The sequence below is a fragment of the Adiantum capillus-veneris genome, chromosome 3, assembly GCF_014529385.1.
Source record: "Adiantum capillus-veneris isolate H3 chromosome 3, ASM1452938v2, whole genome shotgun sequence".
Taxonomy (NCBI): domain Eukaryota; kingdom Viridiplantae; phylum Streptophyta; class Polypodiopsida; order Polypodiales; family Pteridaceae; genus Adiantum; species Adiantum capillus-veneris.
The window spans coordinates 173,993,984-174,015,764 of record NC_140933.1 but is presented as its reverse complement, the minus strand read 5'-3'; the positions used below and the strand labels follow the sequence as shown (position 1 = coordinate 174,015,764).

The following is a 21,781-nucleotide window of genomic DNA, read 5'->3' as shown; positions in this document are numbered from 1 at the left end:
ACACTTTAGCAGTTAGGCAGATACACAGGAGGTTTAGTTCTTAGTAGAGGCTAGAAGTAGACGACTTGCTAGGTCTACTCTTGAGAGGTATTAGGATTTGTGAGTGAGATACAAAATCATTTCATTCTGCATATTCTCTTATGGTTAAGGTATTGTTTCATATTCCCTTTTTCTTCCAATTTTGCACCATTTGTTATTGTTTAGTCATAGGATTTCAATTCTCCAATTAGGAGTAGGATATGTAACATCTATAACCATCAAATCGAACACAAAGGATCAAGGAAAAATTGTCAACACCTTATTTTGGTTGCCGAGACCATAAACTCTGAAATCTTAGAAATTTGATGGTTGGAGCACAAAAACAAATTGAACCAAAAAATAAGTGAGAAAAGGGGTTAGACAAGCTACAAATAGTTGATCTAAAAAGTTTCAGGCCAAAAAATGTAAGAACATGGATCGCGATCCATGATCCCCTGAGACAAATTGGGTAGAAACTGATACCAGAGGATTCTAATGGGTTCCAAATCTCGAGATACACACTTTTGGTGAAAAATAAACACTAAAAACTCACTCAAATCAGGAAATTCTGCAAATACACTAGTCTTGGAAATAAACAAAAATTAGGCCTTTTTTATTTTTTGGTGCCGAAACTAAAAAATAAGTGAAAATCTGACCTCTACATGGATCACGATCCGTGACCCCCTAAAGCATTTGAGGCTGAGATTTGGGCACTGAGTAGCTGACCTCATTTGGAACAACTTTTGTGAAGATCATCATAGAAAAGAAAAAACAACAAATTGGCCAAAACACCAAGATACAAGCTACAAGTCAAAAACCAAAAGCTGTTGGGGTATAAAGCCCAATGTGGTCGCCTAGGTAAGTGGGCAGGCCGCCAGGTATGTACACATATTCTTTGTAAAAACCTAATAAGAACTCACTATGCTCTACACATTACAGTAGAGCGAGTTCACCATATCGTCGTGCTCTTCTTCTCGCACTCTCTCTCGCGTCGCACCTCCGCTCGTACTCCTTCAACTGGTATCAGAGCTCAGATCGAGGCTCGGGGCAGCACTGCAGGAGGCTAGAGTCACCAACTCACATTGGAGTGAAATTCGACAGGCGAAGACACGGCCCCAAATCTCGTGGGAAAGCCCAAAGGGCTTAGTGTTGTCAGAATTTCATTCTGAGGTCATCTCGGTCACTGTTCGGCTTCGACAAAGGTCTGCGCAGGCCATTTTTGACTATGTGGTCTCGGCCTATGACTGCAGGTGCTGAGGATATCGACACTCCCAAAGTGTTGATTTGTGGCTGTCTACACATCGAAGGACGGCTCACAGTTCTTGGAGGCGTGTCACATACGACACGGGCGTATCGACACACAGACTGTAGGCGACATCCACTAGTTCATCATGTAGCTTGTGTTTGTTGCTTGATATTCCAGATTTCATCTTGACATTGCAGGTACTTCCACATGGGATGTATTGTCAGAGATGATGTATGTCTGTTGAGGGTTTGCTGGCTGTGAGTCAGGCAGCAAACAACCGCCGCAACGGTTATAGCATACATTGGGAAATTTGTGGATGTATGACTTTGTGGGAAGTCTATGTACTGTCAGATTTACTGCAGCCTTTGTTGAGGGTCGAGTGAGGTTTTATTGAGCTGGGGGATTCTCGAATGTTGAGATCCTTTCGGTGATATAGGTCTTGGAGCGATCCCTCGAGCACCCTTAGATAGGCAGCTAGGATGTATTGACTGTGAGTTAGACAATTGGGATTGCATCTTTGCTTTACTGCCGTTGAGGCATTGTCGCAGTCTATGCTTACAGGACAGTGACAGGACAGTCAGAGACAGTACAGGTGCAGGATAGGTTTACCCACAGCTTACAATGTTAGAGAGACAATGGTTTTTTGAGCTGTTTTTTGGTCTGTTTTTAGTACACCAAAGCCATTTTACAAAGGAGACTCTGCCAAAATTTCTGCAGAATCTGAAGCTTTCTTGGTTCATTTGACAGGTTGATATTGGTTCAGAGGTCACTTTACATGGGAAACTCTGCCGAATTTTTCCCAGGAAAGTAAACTACTGTGAAGCGTAGCTATGGCTGGATCATAGGACACTGCTCTTTACAATATCAAGAAGCTGGATGGAACCAATTTCCCATTGTGGAAGAAGCAGATTTGGCACGTGTTGGTACAAAAGAAGCACATAAAACCTATAAAGCTCAAGGGGATAAAACCAGAAGATATGGACGAAGATGAATGGAGCGAAATGGATGAATTGGCACTTTCTACCATTATGCTGACTTTGGCAGAAAGCGTTTACTTCAATGTAGCAGACGAGATGTCGACTTATCAAGCATGGTTAAAGCTGAGTGATCTTTATGAGAAGCAGAGTGCAGCTTCACAGGTATACTGGCTTAAGAAGCTTGTTGACTTGAAGATGAAAGAAGGGACACCTATGTCCAATCATCTGAATGAATTCAACACAATCTATAGTCAGTTGTCAGCTCAAGGTGTCAAGTTTGATGAACCTGTTAGACTGTTAGAGCTATGTTCCTGTTGATCACATTGCCGGAAAGTTGGGACACTTTTCGCACAGCTTTGAGTAATTCTGCACCTCCAGATGGTTTGAACATAGCAGGTGTAGAAGGAAGTCTGCTTACTGAAGAAACCAATAGAAAGACAATGGACAAAGGCAAAGGAACAGCCTTAGTTGTCAAGGGAAGGACCAAAGAAAAGTACAAAGGTGGAAAGAGGAATCAGTCTCGTAGCAAGTCCCGCAGTGCTAAAGGCAAGAGTGACATAGAATGCTACCATTGTGGCAAAAAGGGTCACATGAAAAGAGACTGCAGAGAATGGAAAGCAGAAAAAGGCAAAGAGAAAGCAGAAGACCATTGTGAGAAGAACAAGTCCTCAGTGAAGATTCAAGAAATAAATGTGACAAACACTGTTGCAGTGGATGACAGTCTAGTGTCAGGAGACATCTACTTCTTGAAGAATACAATGGACTCAGCTCTTCTTACAGCATCTGATGGAAATGCACTGAGTGACTGGATTATAGACTCAGGGGCATCACTTCATGTGTCTCCAAACAAGGAGTGGTTTACCTCTTATGTGACCACTAAAGATCATGTTCGGAGGGGCAATGGGCAGACATGTGAGATCTTAGGTGTTGGAGATGTTCAATTGAAGTTTCAGAATGGCTCTTCTTTCACGCTGAAGAATGTGAGACATGTTCCTGCAATTACAAAGAGCTTGATCAGCACAGGTTTACTTGATGATGCTGGCTACGTCACCACTTTTGGACAAAACATGTGGAAGATAGCCAAGGGTTCTATGACAGTAGCACATGGAGTAAAGTCTGGAGGACTTTACATGATTTATGTATCAAATGTCTCTAAAAATGTAATCAATGTAACCGAGCAGCCGAACGTTTCTTTGTGGCATAGCCGGTTAGGACATATGTCCAAGAAGGGAATGGAAATCTTGTCTCGTTCTGGTTATTTGCCTGGCTTTTCATTTAATGATTTTGAATTCTGTGAACATTGTCTGTATGGTAAGCAAACACAGCAGCCACATAAGCATAGAAGCAGTAGAAGAGATACACAGTTGGCACTTGTTCATAGTGATTTGTGTGGACCTATGCCTAACCTATCTCTAGGGGGAGCTTCTTACTTTATGACATTTATAGATGATTACTCGAGGAAAGTATGGGTTTACTTTCTCAAGCACAAGGATGAAGCGTTTAGTGTTTTCAAAACGTTTGTGACACTTGTGGAGAATCAGAGTGGCAAGAAGCTTAAATGCTTACGCACTGACAATGGTGGAGAGTATGTTTCAAAGGCCTTTCAGGACTTTTGTGAGTCAAAAGGTATAAAACGTGAACTTACTGCTCCTTACAATCCTCCTCAAAATGGTGTTGCTGAGAGGATGAATAGGACCATACAAGAGAAGGTCAGAAGTATGTTGTCTAATGCACAGCTGCCAAATGGGTTTTGGGCTGAAGCTGTATCAACAGCTGTTCATCTTGTAAATAGATCTCCTAGCAAGGTTTTGCAGAAGGATTCAGTGCCAGAGATGGTATGGTCACGCAAAATGCCCTCATACAAGCATCTCAGAGTCTTTGGTTGTGAGGCATATACTCACGTTCCAAAGGAATTTAGGAACAAACTTGAGCCAAAGAGTAGAAAGTGCATCTTTCTAGGCTATGTTAATTCTGGTGAGATGGGGTACAGACTTTGGGATCCCGAATCCAGAAAGGTTGTCCGCAACAATGATGTTCACTTTAATGAATCCAAATATCATTCTAAACCAGAGAGGGTTGAGGAGATTAGAAGAGTTGTCTTCCAAGAAGATGGACCTGCACGTGCAAGACAAAATGTCAGGGCTCAAGAGGAGCAAGGACAGGTTAGAGTGGAACCACAGGTTGTGGCTGAGCCTGAGCCACCTATTGTGCGTAGATATGGACGTGTCACGCGACCTCCTGATAGGTTTGTTCCATCTATGAACTATGTCATGTTGACTGATTGCAATGAGCCTTCATGTTACAAGGAAGCAGTGCAAATGAAGGACTCCGAAAATTGGCAATTGGCCATGCAGTCAGAGATGACAGCTCTGCATAAAAACCAGACATGGAAGCTAGTTAAATTACCACGGGGCAAAAAGGCTCTACCTTGTAAATGGGTTTACAGGTATAAGATCACCGCTCATGATAGTCAGCCAAAGTACAAAGCAAGGCTTGTTGCCAAGGGCTTTAAGCAAGAACAAGGCATTGACTTTGATGAAGTCTTCTCTCGGTGGTCAAGATGACTACATTGAGATGCTTTCTTGCATTGGTTGCCATATTAGATTTGGTGTTGCACCAAATGGATGTCAAGACAGCGTTCTTGCATGGTGATTTAGATGTGGAAATTTACATGCAGCAGGCAGAAGGGTTTGTTGAGAAAGGCAAGGAAGATTGGGTATGCCAGTTTTTAAAGAGTCTTTATGGCTTAAAACAATCACCGAGGGCATGGTACCATAAATTCCACAAGTTTATGCTTTCTCAAGGCTACAAACGTAGTGAGTTCGATCACTGTCTATATACAAAGAAGGCTAAGGATGGCAGTTGGCTGATCCTTATTTTGTATGTGGATGACATGTTGATTGCTGGCAAGCACTTGGAAGAAATTTCAGCTTTGAAGTCAAAGATGGAAAAATCGTTTGACATGAAAGACATGGGTGAGGCAAGTCATATACTTGGTATGCGCATTGAGAGAGACAGATCAAAGAAGTTGATTTGGTTATCTCAAACAGAGTATATTGACAAGGTTTTGCAACGTTTCAATATGGAGAAGGGAAAGGCATTGAGTGTTCCATTGCCACCATATGTGAAACTTAGCAAACAAGATTGTCCTGTGTCTGAGGAAGAACAGGCTGAAATGGATAAGATTCCATATGCGTCTGCAGTGGGTAGTTTGATGTATGCAATGATTGCTACTTGCCCAGACATTGCATTTGCAGTGGGAGTAGTAAGTCGATACATGTCAAACCCAGGCAAGAAACATTGGGAGGCAGTGAAAGGAATATTGAGATACCTGAAAGCTACAAAGAGTATGCGTATATGCTATGGGAGTCAGGAGCTAAGTGTAAAGGGTTTTACAGACTCAGATTATGCAGGTGACTTAGACAACTGAAGGTCTACGTCAGGGTATGTCTTTACATTGGCTGGTGGAGCAGTATCATGGCGTTCTAGATTACAAGATTTTGTTACTCAGTCTACTACAGAGGCTGAATATGTTGCAGCATCAGAGGCATGCAAAGAATCAATTTGGCTTAATCGACTAGTAACAGATTTGGGAATCAAAGAAGAGATGCCTGTGTTATATTGTGATAGTCAAAGTGCTATACAATTGGCTCGCAATCCAGTTTATCACTCAAAGACAAAGCATGTGGATGTGAAGTATCATTTCATCAGGGAAATGCTCGAGGATAAGCAACTTCAGCTTGTCAAAGTTCACACCACAGAAAACCCTGCTGATCTACTTACAAAAGGACTTCCCTCAGAGAGCTTTGCGCATTTTTGCAAGCAGTTAGGTGTAGGGTAGTACATCACTTCTCTACATCTCTTGTATATTAGCTTGTATAGTAGCTTCTCTCACACTTAAAGTACCACATTGGACTTTAAGTGGGAGGTTGTTGGGGTATAAAGCCCAATGTGGTCGCCCAGGTAAGTGGGCGGGCCGCCAGGTATGTACACATATTCTTTAAAACCTAATAAGAACTCACTATGCTCTACACATTACAGTAGAGCGAGTTCACCATATCGTCGTGCTCTTCTTCTCGCACTCTCTCTCGCGTCGCACTTCCGCTCGTACTCCTTCAGAAGCAACCACTAAATTTTACTTTTGGCAAGGATAAAGGTGTTCAAATCCCAAAATAAATGGATAGGTGGACTCCATAGACTTTAAGTAACCATCTGACCAACTTTGGAGTTCAGACATGGTGGAACATGGATCGCGATCCATGTCCCCCTGCTAGATTTTTGGTTGTGACTTTACAGACTTGTAGCGGAGACCAACACCAAAAACTTATCCAAAAACATGTATACCAAAAAACTGCAAGCCTATGGCAAGGCAAGCCAGTAGGCACTTTCCTACAACATTTCAAAATGCTCCCAACAACGGTATCAGTTGTAGCAACGATAAGGACACATTTCATCAAGGCTCCCAAATGGGCATGTAACATTTAATGGTCTACTAACTTGTGTGTAGCGGAAAATAGCATGAACATAGTGAGCATTTCATTAGAATAGCTTCCTAATGAGAATAACAAGAGTGCTTGGGTGGAGAGAGCAACAAAAAGCATAAAACCTAGTTACATAGCATGAACAATACTTCAAAAGGGAGAGAAATTAAGCAATTGACAACAATTGAGGACCATACTTGCACGGATTCAGTCCCCCCTCCAAAAGGCTTTGTATTATGGTTTCTCCCATCAAGAGAGACATTTTACAATACAATTCTTTGTGTTCCTTCAATACTAGCTAGTGCAATGAAGATGGAAACTTCATGCACTAAGCAAAACACTTATCAAACGCAACATCAGTTCTCTCACGATCTCAGACCCAAGACCTCACACACCTTCGAAGATGGTGAGAGATAGCGGGGTATGAGAGTAGATTGAGAGGAAGGAGTATTCTTACGAGAGAGATGTACATCTCCTCACATAATCACTCATATTAGAATAGATTAGCTTAGTAATTAGCATGGCAGAGGAGATGAGCATGCATTGAAGCTTGGCTCTTGGTTGGATTTGCATCACAAAGCCAAGAGTTTTTGGTGTAGGGATCCCTTCTCACAAGCTTGGAGTAGGTGGTAAGCTTTCCAATAAAGCTTGAGAAGGAGAGAGAGTCTTCTTTGATTCACACATGAGATTGTGTGAGTGTGTGTGTGATAATGCCTTGCAAAAATCATCCCCCTCTCTCTCTTGGTCGACCCCCCTTGCTAAATGCTCATGCTACAGCCCTATTGGACCTCCCCAGGCCTAGCCAATGGAAATTAAGCAGCATAAGTGATAGCCTTCTGACATGTGTCCCCCTTTCCCCTTTTGTGAGAGCTTTAGGTAATTAATAAATGCAACTAAACTCTCATTGGACCCCTCTGCCTCTTGGCCAATAGGAATCAGGCAAGCCATTGGGCTGCTGAATGCTCATTGGTCCCCTTGGGAGACTGTCCAATAGTCTTCTGGAGAGCTTAATTCTTATTGGTTCTTTTATTAAGTGTTTTTAAATTAACTAAACTAGATTTACTCTAGCCTAATTCTCATTGTTCCACCTCCATGGCCATCCAATAGGATTTGAGTACACCTTGTGGGCATCTGGCCTAGGGAGCTGACATGTGTCCCTCTTTTCCCTTGTGTACAAATGAAGCTTGTGAGTGTGTGTGGGTGTTTCTCTCTCATCCCCTACTTCTTGGGCTCGCCCCCTCCTATGTAGGGCTTGACAAAGACTTTTTGGGACACACTCAAAGCATCCAATTCCCCTAATGTTTGACCTTTGGACACAACCTTTGAATTTTGGAACCTTAGCATTTTGGAAGTCTTAATGGGCTGAACCTTAGGGTCTTTTGAGCCTATTAATAGCTCTTTTGCAGATGTCACCCCCTTTGGATCCCTATTTTCCCTCCTTTGGATCCCTACTGTGGCCGGTCTGCTAGTTTAACCAATATTTTAGCTTTTTCTACCCTGGCACTTCCCCATATTAAATGATCAGTTTAACATGAGAAAATCATTTAGGAAAATTAGATATTGATTATTATGACAGGCATCTCAAAAAGCTGCCAAAACCCTTTCGTTCGTCATATACTGCATAGAGTTTTTGCTTTATTACCCTTCAATTCACCAGATGAGACTTTGTATCTTGTGTATGCGATCAAAGCACCCTTGTCAACAGATTCGCACATGGTGGAAGAATTGTGCGAGGAGACATTTGAATATGCGAGGGGACATTTGAATATATGGGACTCAAATGGTGAGACCAAGGAAAAACCGCATTGTACATGCCAGGATTTCACCAAAGGGGTCATAGAGATGAGGTTGTACCTTTCTTACAAGAATATGTACTTTCTACTCTTGTGTGTCTTGGGGTTAAACCAAATAGGGAATATGTTTAGTCACCAACCAGTCAATTGTACATGGCATTGTCTCGCAGTTGTACATACCCTAGCCTAGAGCAATAATGCCATTGTTGATGTGAATAGAGAAGGACAAGTAGAGGCCAAGAGGGAGAGCGATCAAGCAAGAAACCAATTTCAACAATGATGTACTAGTTTTTTTGAGTAAGTATATTGGGTTGACATTTGGTGTAAGATCTTAGTGACGTTATTACATGCTTCTTTGCTATGAAATAAGTGAAATAAGAGGGTTGATTAAAGAACTTTAGTTAAGATATAGCATGAGACATTGCACATCACCTTATCACTGCTTTGACTTGTGGTTTTACTTTGAAGGATGATTGATATAAATGTCAACACTTCATAATCATTTTAAAAAGGTGCATGAACAAAAATGAGGATAAGGAAGGGAGACTTTTGGGTTTAGTATTGAAAGAATAAAGTAATTTTCTTAGAATCTCCTTGCCGAGTTCCAAAAAGCGCTCAATAGATAACACTCGCCAAAAAAATTTCCCCTCAAAGGGTAGTCAACTATATTTTCCAAAATATTATAGCTTGTTATATTCATCTAGAGGGAGTGGTAATGGTAAAAAGCTTTAGATGGCTAACTTGCTAGTTTCTTTCCCATCATATTGATTGATGTTGCTCGAGTTATAATGGCATGTTGTAAGTTGCAAAGATTAGCAAGAGCATCTCTTTCCGATAAAAAAAAATGTGGTAATAAGATTGCTTTTACCTAGATCATACCCAAAACTACAATATTTGAATCATGGATAGCCTAATTCTTGACTTGTTTGGCTCTTTTTATGACTATAGTGTGCAATTAAAACCCACATTAGGATATTGCAATACAATTTGTTTAATTTCTTTATTGATGCAAACAAGTATTGTTTGTTTCTAATATGGGATGTCACTTGAGGATGAGCATATATTTGTGTATTGTAAATTTTGGAATGTAAGGTTTACATTAGCCTTGTGCACGTACTCTTGCTTTCTTACTTAATTTTCAAACTTTAGATCACTTCTATGTGTAGGATCCTGCACCTAAAAGATTGATATTGATGATCGTACATGTGTTAGTTTAGAAGGCAACTATAGTAGTATTTTTATGTATCTTTGATTCAATGGCTTGAGAATCTCAACATTTGAGATCTTTTTTTATTTTTTATTTTGTATCTATTGTTGATTGAATTGCCCCTTGATTTAGCTGTAGCTTGAAGGATCTCTTTGTGGAACCAATTTTATTGATATGATGTTGCTATAGTATGGCGCTTAACAAGTTCATAAATAGTGTCCCTTCTTCTTTTAGTGACTTATAGTTGCGAGCTAGTGGGGCTAGCCTACTTAGGTACCTAATAGCATTATATGACTCACATCACAGGGCCAAGATACCTTTGCCTTTTGTATTGATATGTCAAATGTTATAGATTTAGCTTTCTTTTTAAGTGAGGGCCCAATTGAGTTAATAAAAAGAAAAAACTACCAAAATACCCCTCTAATTTGTGGAAATTCACAAAATACACCTCAAATTTCAAAAAGTCCCAAAATACCCTTGTATCTATTTTGGTTGGATTATTCAAGATTTTCTTATATTTAATCGTTTTTTACAATTGAGATTCTTTTTTGAGTGCTTAGCATGTAATTTGTCACAAATTACCTCGCAAAAAGGGCAATTATGTCTAAAAATAATGAAGCAATTCATCTCCAAAGCCTTTATAACCAGCTCAATTCTAGTTTTAGCATCTTGTATTGATAGTCAATCAAAAAGCTACAAATTTTTTCATCTTTGGAGAAATTTAATCTCACAATGAGGGGTATTTTGGGAATTTTGGAAAATTTGAGGGGCATTTTGGAAAATTATGACAAAATATTCGGGGTATTTTGGTAATTTTTCCTAATAAAAATTGGCTTATGATATTTTGAATAGTAATATGGAACTTAAGTAGCATGCACATTGTAGTACTGACTATATTGCTCCACCTTTGTGTACTTCCTTCAACATCTTACTTTTCGAATAAGACACCACAAGAAGGGTGGTAGATGCATGGCCTAGGTAGCTTAGAAGTGGATTCTCGCCTGTATTTGAAGTGCAAGTTGGGTTTAACCTTTCAGGACTAGTGAAGTGATGGGTTTCTTAGGCTCAAGCAAGATGCAAATTTTTGCTTATTTTTTAAAGTGAACTTGTGACAATTTTATGCGTTTGGTCTTCCTCACAGATACTAGAAATGGCATTAAGTTTGTATGATATAATCATCTACATAAAGCGGAGTTTACCTAGGATTAACCTAATACCTATGAGTTCCTAGATTTCTTAGGTACTAGCCAAGTGATGAATTTCTAAGGCTCAAACAAGACGTACATTTTTGCTTCTCTTTAAATCTGAACTTAGGACAAATATATATGTGAGGTCCTTTTGATAGATAGTGGACTTGGCAATAAGTTCATCTGAGATAATCCTTGCTTGACCTAAAGCAAATAGTTGACCTAGGATTTACCTAATACATGTGAGTTGCGCTAGACTGCTTAAAGCGTACATTATCAACGAGTTTTATGCATAACTTTTATGCTAACCATCTTTGGACCTTTAGCATACTAATTGGGTTGATCTCCTTTGGCAATAATTCTCTTTCTTAGACTGAAATACACGAGGGTAATGAGCCATGAAAGACTTGACTAAAACTGAGGCCTCAAACTTGGAAAATTCTTATGCAATTAATGAGGGAATTTATCGATTAGTTAGGGACTTGTGTGTCCTATTAATCTCCATTTTGGTTTCCTTGAGACCAAACTCTGACAAAAGAATTTTGATTGTCTTGTTTGGATTTATGATTGCGTCACGAGTGGTTGAAGTTAGGGTAACCATCTTCTTTGACCAAGTGTATGAGAAGCTGCAACTGCATCATTTGGAGGTTTTTAGATACTTTACAACTTAAATTGTCTATACATGTAAACATGCCCTAAAGAAACTACATTTTTGAAAATCAAAGGCCATAATCTTCACTCTGCTAAATCAAAGGTAACCATATGAACTTTTAAGAAAAAGAAGATTGGGCCTGGCTAAAAGGTCAAACTCTCCTAAATTATACGAAACTTAAAGCCACAATTTGTTCATTGAATATTGTCACTGTCTGACTGTCAAAAAATGGGTGACATGTAACATGTAGTTTGGTCTGTTGATGCATGTAAGACCCTTATACATGCAACAAAACTTTTCTTTGTTTGGATAGATACAGGTATCAAGACTCCCCTTCTCTTGCTTTGCAATATTATTGGCTGCATATAAAGACACGGAGCTTGATGAATTTTCATCCTTCTAACACTCACACCAGTAATTTACATGAATTGTGTACCTATAGACTGGAGTTTTGATGATTTTCATCTTTCTCACACTCATGTGAGTGATTTACATAAATTTGTGTACCTGACATTGATAATACGCAAACCTCGAATTGATGAAAAATTCCTGATGCTCAAGGCAGGTAAAGAATTGCAAAAGGTAAAACAGAGACTTGCCTACCCATATTTGCAAAAACCATTGCATTGGCAATAGGTTTCAATACTGCTACACTTGGACTCCATTGAGCTTTTTCAATTGATACAACGGAGCTGCTCAGTAGCTCACTAGAATGCACAATACAAGAAAATTAACGAGAAAAACCCCATCAGTTTTGGTGGAAGCAACCTAATCTCTGCTGAAGACAAATCATCCCTAATACTGACTCGAATTGGGTAGAGGGATGTGTTTATAAACTCAAAGCTTGTGGGTAGCTGTTTTCACAGCAAAAACCCTGGTCTTTATACATCAATGGGAAAAAATTGATTTGTACAATCTATCCAGCATACTAGGTTCAAGTGCATCAAGCAGTAACTTCAAAGCTTTTGCTCTGGTAAATACACTAGGTTCTTGGTAGTGACAAATTGGTAAGGGAAGAAGGGCAGAGAGGTTGTACTAGAGTGCCCATTGCTTATTTGGCTCACCCCTTGATCTGCTTGAAAATTTGCGAACTGTAGAAGACAATAGATAAGCCAGTAGGACATTCTCTTTTCAGTTTTTGACAAAATGAGCGTTTATGAGAATGCTGTATGCAATGAGTGGTACCTCTAGGATCGATGAAAAGAGTACCAACATGGCTTTATATTTCCTCAAAGCAGGTTACTCTGATTTACATCGCCAATGGCACTATCTTGTTTGAAGGTCTGTTTTACGGCCACGGGGGTGGCGAAGCTGTGTCCACCAGGCATATCTGCTAGGTCTCAGCATGGATGTGTATAGAGAGGATGGTGTTGAAGCAGATGGTTCAAGTTAGCGAGTTTTGAACCAGCTCAAGCAGCCTCAGCACTTCCTCGACAGACAACCCCCCCTTTGATGACCCTTTTAACTTTGAGTTGAGAGTGCTCAGACTTTCACATCCTGGTTGATCTGCTAGAACTGACCGTTGCTGTGAGCTTGTGAGCTCCAAGAACTGTCCTAGCATGTCACCATCAAGTACTCTGTACGCTCCACCCTGCAAAGTTCTCCATTGTTATTCTCTTGAAACATCCACATCATGAAGAATTACAAGAAGTTCAATCCATATTTGCAAGTCCAACAATGCAGTGATTTGTGCAACAATCAAGTAACCTGAAAATGGGAAGTGAAGAATCTCCAACAAATAATAATGCCATTTAAGATGTCTATGCAGATGTCAAATTTTGCCGAGGCTAAATTTGATTGGTACACAAGCAATGAACAACTAAACAAACTTCATGTGAAACATAGAACAAAAGAACATCTGCAAGAGACATGTGACATACGGAGTTCCTCGAAGATTATTGGGCCCTATTGCAGGCGCCCCTAATGGTGCTTCTTCATTTTATTGATCAAGCAAACACAGTACAACTACTCTCTGCTTGATGAGACCACTCTTAAAAATCCGAGTACAATGGGCACCCTGGCCCTGATATTATAGCTCTTGCTTGAAAGCCAAACTTGAAAATCAATGGCTAAAAACATCTGATTCATAAACGCAACATGAACTTGTAGCCCTCTAAAAGCATCTGCGTTGACACTGCCACCTGAGCAGGCTACCATATAGTGCCATGTCATTAGCAATCCATATGGAATCTGCCACGTCATCAGCAATCCATATGCAATCTGCCACGTCATCAGCAATCCATATGGAATCTGACACAACAGCAGTCAGCACCCATACAACAGGCGATGTCAGTCTTCCATGCACTTGCAGACATGTCATCATTATGTCGACCCACCCCGCTAGCCAATTTGGACTACTGACTAAATATCAAAACAGTGTATGCTATTGCAATCAGCAACAATCGAATAGTTAGTACTGCATAAACTCAAGTAAAGAAGAGAGTGAAGGGAGAGAGAACAAGAGAATGGAGCTGGATGCCGCAGGCGGCCCTGAAATGCAATTGTCAGTGGCCCCGGTTTGGTATCTGCTCAAACAGAAAATTACCAAAATGCCCCTGAAATTTGTGGGAATTCCCAGTGTTCACAAATTTTGCCAGAAATTCCCAAAATGCACATATAACCCTTGTCAATCTCACATACAGCTTTAAAAACATTACTTTTTGCTACACTTCACCAAAAGATCGGTTCTCTCTCAGTAGAAGATTATAGAAGTGGTTCCCTGTCCATTTAATGCAACATTTGGAACTCTAAAAGGTGGCTGGCTGAACTTGTAAAGCCTGTGGAATAGGCGTCCTAACCACATGTTCATAGATAGAAGGAATTTGTCTTGGAGCCTCAACTGACTCCGCAACATGAGAGTGCTCCCTGTCCAGCTGAGACGCACAAGGGACCTGGGCTTGAGCCTCAACAGGCTATACTGCATGAGACAGTTTCCTTGTCTGTTCTGACACTGGTGGCGCTTGCCAAAATTCCATAAACCTAGGATTCTGCATGAACCGAAAAAACTTATTCACAGCAATGACCAACTGTGTCCTGAATGCATCCTCCTCTAGTTGCCCAATCATATACCCTTGACTTTGTGGAGCATTCAAATCAACAAAAGGTACAGGCAAGGGTGGCCGTGAACTTCCGCCACGCTCCAACACTGGAGGAGGAACAACGTGTCTCTCCTTTGAAGAGGAACCCTCTTCCCTCATGGCATTCTCTCTGTCAAGCGCCATAGTGTAATTCCGAGTACCTGTGCTCTGTGTCTTCGCCGCAAACCAAACAAGGCTCACTCTTTAAGGAAAAAATGATTTTGTCCCGTTTACAAAACCATGAAACCGGCCCGTAGGGCGGTAGACTTTAGCTTTCACCTGATTCTTTACTTGATTAACTTTACTTGAACTTCACGAATAAACAAACCACGGCTTAACATTTCAAACAAACCAGGGCTTGGCAACTAGAGTGCTACCAAGCAGACAGAGACATCCTATAGGCCTCGATACTACTTTATTCTTATAAAACTTGGGAGAAAAACCTACAAGTTCCTAAGAGCTGCCCTGCTTTTACCGGGCTGAAAATGACCTACTCTAGCCCAATTTCGTTAGCATAACCGCAATAGGAGGCTTCGTAGACAAAATCCCCATGCCAAAGGTGACTTTTCCGGCACATACAAGCACTTTTTCAAACCTGGCAAGAATCTGCAGCATGCTGAATTCTCTGTTTTCTGCCCAAAAATGCACTAGATCACCTCTACAATGATCCCCTCACTTCCCCGAAGGTATCAATTTAGGGTCAAACCCTAAACCTGCTAAAATGCACAGCAGACTGTCATTTACTGTTTCGTGCTCCCTTTCGCGTGCCAATCGCATCTGTAGCAAGCCCTCGAGCTCCCGCACCTGTAGGGCTACTTGCGCTTTGAATTATATGAAATTTCTCGCGTGAAATCTCTTCGATTTCACATGTACCTGCGGGGGATTAGTGATTAACTAATCCAGTACCTGTGCAAGAGGCTCTTGCCTTAGCAATTGCGCATGTACCCACATAATTGTACATGCAAATGAAAAGCCCTCGAGCGGGCTGTCACGATTCAATATTCAAAGGGGGAGAAATGAAATGAAATGAAATGTTATATTAACGTCTTCAAAAGGCCAAAATGACCTATGAGACCAATCAGTTACAAAATAGTGAATCTAATACCATGTCTGGGTACAAAAGAACTAGAAAAGAACTAGAAGTGGAACAAAATACTACTACTACTACTACAATCTAAAACTACGTGGGTGTAGCAGCTGATACAATAGGTACCCGGTAAACTGGATGTAACAGTGTGTGAAACAAAGATGGAAGAAATGGTGAGGATCCATCCTCATCTGCACTCTGGATGTCGAGAGAGTATGGCTCGAATCTTCTGTTGTAGTCTCCGTCGATGCTGTGTAGCTCCTCTCCTCAGTCGCGGTCGTCTGTATCTCTGTAGCTCCAATGCTCGGTCGATGAGAGTGCCAGTAGTGGTCGAATGAGTGTGGGACGAGCTCTGCAGTGGTAGCTGCTCCTCTGGCTGTCCCATATCTAGTGAAAAGAAATCTGTAATGTGTCTCTGGGACTGCCTCTCTCTAGCTCTCCCCAGTAAAGTGTCTCTATACCTGTGTAACTCAAGTAGATATAGTCCAAGACATCTCTGATCCTCATAACTCATGACCCTAGATAGAGGACCAAAACCCTCTCTGAATAAGCAGTGGAAACGCCCCCGTATCTCATAGAACACTGTGCAATGACATATGTAGTGCAACTCTGTCTCTGGCTCTCTCTGGCATAATCGGCATATCCTGCTGTCTGCTGGTATCCCTCTGAATCTACCGGTCTCAATCTCGAGCTGATGTGAGGATGTGCGTATCTGACCAATGGCACAACGCAAACCATGAGACATATGTGTGTCCATGTAGCTGGGTCGAATCACAAACCCATCTCCTGTGAGGTGGAGAAGATGCTCTCTATAGAAAGCCATCTTCGTGCTCAACTCCTGAGGCGGCTCTATCCATGTCCTCCTGGTGTCGAGCTGGATCAGGTCCTGACGAATGAGTCTAGTGATCTCCACCCGTGTAAGAGACAGCGAGGGTGCCTGAAGAGAATACTGGAAAGGGGGCAACCTGTCCATGGTGAAGCCATGCGTCTGAAACCATGAAGTCATCTGTGCATACCAGCATGAAGTGTCCCCCTGTAGAGCTAACTGTCTGGAAGACTCAAGGGCCAATCTAGCATATCTGTCTCTAGTAGTATCCCATAGGCTGTGCACAAAGGACACTGATCTGGTAAGCGCCTCAATCTCCATGGGGGGGGCAGCTAGCTCTGCTCGAATGATCGCGTGAGGTACGCATGAGCACCATAAGACAAGGGAGAAGAAAAGCTTTGCATTAAAGTTGTGATCACCTTCACCCACTACTCACACACACAGTAGTTCACAATGAACATAAATCAGCCCCTTCTCTCAATTTGATCCTCTCAACAAGCTCTACGCATTAACACAAACAGATCTTATATCCAACAATGTTGGAAAATTAGGGTTTTCGCAAAAAAAAAAAAGATGTGTGGAATTAATGTTTTTGGAAAAACTTGCTATTTGTGTGCAAATAACATGTGAAAATTGAGAATGAGATGATGATGAATTCGGAGCAACGACAGCTCCAGAATGAACGTGATAACGATGAGAATCATGAATTTTGAATCGTGATGAATGATTGAATGAAACTGTTGTGAGCGCATCAAGAGTTCCCGAGGGATGAGATGGCCACACAGCTAGAACTGGATGATTGAAACACTCTATTCAATATAAACTCAGTGTCTGATTGATGGATTGGAATTCCCGGAAATGATTATTCACGCATGGCTGTGTTTGAGTGCAGATGGAATGATTGACGAAATGACTGCAGCATTTTGGTTTCGAAAAATCTATAGACATGATCACAATATGGGATTAGTTAGTCTGACGTCAGTGAGGTCCTGTGCGGATCTAGACGCGATTGCTAAATACGTTGCCATGAATCATGGTCCTAGATCAAAATGAATTCTATGTGATATGACTTGAATGTGATGTGATGTGATGTGACTGTCGTCTTTGTACAAGTGCTGGATTTGTGTCATCTAGTGTGTCGGTACTTAGACTCAGTGTCTACTGAACTGGTTTATGGCTTATGTCAAATTGTGCAAGCGTAATCGAGGGTGAATACAAATCTTTCAAGAGGGGGATATGTCACAAATTGATGACATGGTTATGCGCTGACATGGCTGCTCTACGGATTTCTACCAATTGTGTTGGCTGCTTTTTGGCAGTTTTTGGGACCAAATGGAACAAGTTGTTTAATTGCTTTTGGGGCTCTGTTTTTGGGGCATCTCTTGTAAGAATAAATAGACCCTTGGGGCCTCACTCTGTAGAGCATCTGGATGCAGAGTCTAAGAGCAGAGGTTCCAGCGGGTGTTGTACTTTGCTCAAGCTTTAATATAAAAATAAATACTAAAAGGGACGCTAGATTTTGGGGCCAATACCTCTGGGCACGGAACTACGCCGAGCCGTGTCAACTCCAATTATTAAAGTGTGATAAAGTTGTGAAGTATTTTAAGTGATTCTCTCGTGTGTCGTGTCAGATTCCCGACTTGGGGTGCCCAAGTCTATGACAACTAGGGTTAGTGGTTGCCACAGCCTCGTGGCACCCCCCCCCCCCCCCCCCCCCCACACACACACACACACACACATTGCTTGTGCGTTGTTCTCAGCTTGTCAACAATCGCCCAAACACCTCCGCAATTCGCCTTCTTCCACAGTAGCAAACACGGATGGAGACTCATGCTCCGCCACAGAGGGACTCTTAGCGAAGTCCCCCTCGACCAACCCCGCAAAGCCCACCATTCGACTTGCTTTGTCGCCACCTTTGTTCTCTGCAAGATCATCGAGAGTCGACCCAACAGAGGCGAGGTGCCCGAGCCTGAAGAGAGGCGAGGCGCGTGACTTCCTTCAGGCCCATCTTCTAGCAGAGGTCGGAAAGGTCATCGACATACAGCTTCTTGGGCGAGGGTACTATCAAATCAAGTTTGAGACCCTCGAGATGGCTCCCAAAGTCATTTTGATGAGCCCGCTGGCCATATGAGCGGTCCAAGCTCATGAACACAATGGCGCCATGGTTTCGACCTAGCTTCCGATGTTCTTGTCGAGGAGGCAGATGTACCCATTTCAATTTGCTCCTCGACCTAAGGAGAGAGTACCTTCCAATACTTTCCAAGATTGGTTCCGAGATCGGGACAGTCTTGGAGACCCCCCGCACGGTAGCTTCAATTGTTGCCAAGGCTATAGGTGTTCCTACAATACGCGTTTTGGTTCGTGACACTCACTCATATTCTCCCGAAGGTGGTTCTCCTACCTAGGGTGAGTGGTGGGTGGTTACGCCAAAGGGTTTCCCTTTTCCATTGTGTGGCACGGATCACACAGAGTGGACCTTGCACACAGTTCTTGATTAGCGTCAGGTCCACGCTATAAAGTTCTCACACCACACAGGGTTGGGGGTGACAGATTCGATACAGACAATCTGGCCTCTAGCCAAGTTCAGACTGACGCCAACAGATGTAGCGGGATGTAGACACCTTGTGGCTCATTTTTTTGCCGACACTCAGAGCCCTCCTTGCTATGTATTTGTACATGAGGATTCTTGGACAGCAGATGTAGCCCTACGGACTGCACGACGCTCAGCTTGGACCTTGGTGGATAGTCACTTCAGATTCGTCTATCTAGAGGTTTCTCGGATGCGGATTACTCCAATCAAGCCGGCCTCGAAGAAAGCAAGGTTGGTTGTTGTTGCAGCATCAGTCTTCTCTCTCATTCCATGAGGATTGTCTCATGGAATGTGCAAGATTTAGGTGGGCCCCATGTGCAGGGTTTAGGTGGGGGTTGCTTGCATCGAGAGCTGCAAAGATGCTTTGTGGGTGGTATGATTGATATTCTTATGCTTCAAGCGCACCATCTTTGTGAGAGCCGCAATCGGCGATGTGGTCAAATTTTGAGTGGCCGTTATGAGACATTTTGATCAGCTGCTTTTGGGCCTGGACGCATTCAGGAAGGGGTATGTATGACTATTGCGGACTCATGGCAGCAAGCCATTGTGGAAAGAGGTATTATTGTGCCTGGCATGGCCCACTATATTACTATGCAGGTTCATGGTTTCCTCATGGGCTTCCTGAACATTAATGCGCCCAATGTGGCAAGTGCACGAGATTAGTTTTGATCACATATTGTAGCGTTTTTGCTGCATGCAGAGCAATGGTGTGTTGGGGCAGACTTCAACATGTTGGAGGACCCCTCAGACAAGATTGGAGATATCAATGCCACTGTACAGGGGGCTGAGTTGGCAGCTTGGGAGTGTTTATGTATGACCTTGAGAATTTCACATGTATGGCAGCATGCAGGCTTTGTGTGGCCCCTAGACACCTTATCTTTCTCTTGCTCTGACCGCAAAGTAGGAGGAGTGAATCTATCTCGGATAATCGCTTCTACGCAAGTGACCGTATCTGTGACATGGGAGGATCTGTTTGCATTCTCATAGGGACTTCGTGGACGTAGGTGGGCGACAGAGTTACTCTCACCATGCATGTACCAGTGTTAGCCAGTTGAGACAGCCTGATGGGTCAGTAGCTTCAGAGCGTGAGGATATGCATGCGGTTGCTAGTGACTTTTACCGTGAGTTGCTTTCAGCTCAGCCACAATTAGAGTGCAAGGGTGCATGCAGAGAGCAGGTTTGGGCACAGATGCCTTGCCCAGTTACTGATGAGATGCGTCAGAGACTTGAGATGCCCCTTCAGCTAGAGGAGCTCCATGAGGCCCTCAAGCCACTCCCCCGAGGTAGCTGCCAAGGGGAGGATGGTTTGACTCCCAGTTTTTTCTTGGAGTATTGGGAGTTGCTTGGTTTAGATCTATGTAGCACCTACCAACAGATTTTAGACACTGGTGAGATGCCTGACAGCATGAGTGAGGGTCTAATTTACCTCATTCCCAAGGAGGGAGGCTCCTTGGATGAGATTCGATAGTGGCGGTCCATCACTCTACAAAATCTTAGCAAAGGCTCTGAGTTTGAGGATTCAGCCGATACTTGAGAGCATTATACATGGGACTCAGATAGGTGTTCTCAAGGAGCGCAGTATCCTTGACAACATCTTTACCTTCTGGGAGGCGTCTGCCCTCGCACGTCCCAGAGGAGAAGAGCTTGTGATACTCCTTGATTTTGAAAAGGCTTACAGCAGAGTTGACTAGGGTTTCCTGGAGGGCACTCTACGTAGGATGGGCTTTTCAGATGCTTGAATCAAAGGAGTGTCAACTCTCTACAGATGTGCACACAGTCAGGTGCTCTTGGCAGGGGGGCAAAGGGGAACGCTTCATGCTTACGCCTTCGGTTAGACAAGGTTGCCCTCTTGCCCCCTTCCTTTTTCTCTTCTATGTTGGCGATGAACAGATTTTTGACTTCACAGGAGGTTGGTTCGCGTGGTTTAGAGCTCCCTATTAGGGAAGACAAGTTGGTTGACGCTAAGTTTGTTGATGACTCATGCATGTATTTGGAGGGCCATGAGGCCAATTTGCACAAATGTGAGCAAGCTCTCGCGGTGTTTTGTTGTGCATCGGGGCCACTGATCAAGTGGAGGAAGATTGTGTCTTTCTAGGTTGGCAGTGCTCCTATGCCTGACTCGTCGCCGGGAGAGGGCTTCATGTGGATCCCCCAGGGACTTCTGTACATTATCTAGGCTATCAGGTTGGCTTGGATTTGTCTCCGGAGCAGCAATCGCCTCCCCTCCTCTCCATTAGGAGGAAGCTTCTTCATTGGCCTTTTGCATGACTCTTCGGCTACAAAAGTTGTAGAGGCCAACCAGGTGCTTTTGGCTACTGTGGTACATCACGTCTTGCTGGATCTTCTTGAGCTCCTGTATCAGCCAGTTAGAGAGGCTCATCAGGATCTTTTTGTACTCAGGGCGCGATACACAGTCAGCCAGGCCCAAAGTGTCCTATCAGGTCATCACTTTACCATGTTCTCAAGGAGGGCTAGGGATCATCGACCCTGCAGGACAGTGCAGAGCCCTCCTTGGGAAGCTTGTGGTCAGAGGACTTCTTCCATGGGAGGAGCCCTGGAAGGAGTTGTTGCTACATCGGATTCGTGCTCCAGTTCCTCATACGGGTGGCCCTTGGAGCACTTCCACCATGTGAATCTTTA

At 42.7% G+C, this 21,781-nt stretch overlaps 1 protein-coding gene across 2 annotated transcripts in view; it reads right to left on the bottom strand.

Annotated features, from left to right (window-relative positions):
- Nucleotides 1-12,161: 12,161 nt before the first annotated feature.
- LOC147462209 (Cleavage and polyadenylation specificity factor (CPSF) A subunit protein) overlaps nucleotides 12,162-21,781 on the bottom strand; it is a 118,501-nt gene continuing 108,881 nt past the window's right edge. Inside the window, exons 15-16 of one of the 2 annotated variants that reach the window (XR_015187687.1) lie at nucleotides 12,747-13,152; nucleotides 12,162-12,652 (exon numbers count right to left, since the gene is read on the bottom strand). Coding sequence is in view for 1 of the 2 variants with exons in the window: in XM_086509613.1 (XP_086365739.1) it covers nucleotides 12,946-13,152 (207 nt within the window). In the remaining variant the exon portion in view is untranslated. Of the gene's footprint in view, nucleotides 13,153-21,781 lie in introns of both variants that reach the window. The other variant, XM_086509613.1, reaches the window with a different exon arrangement.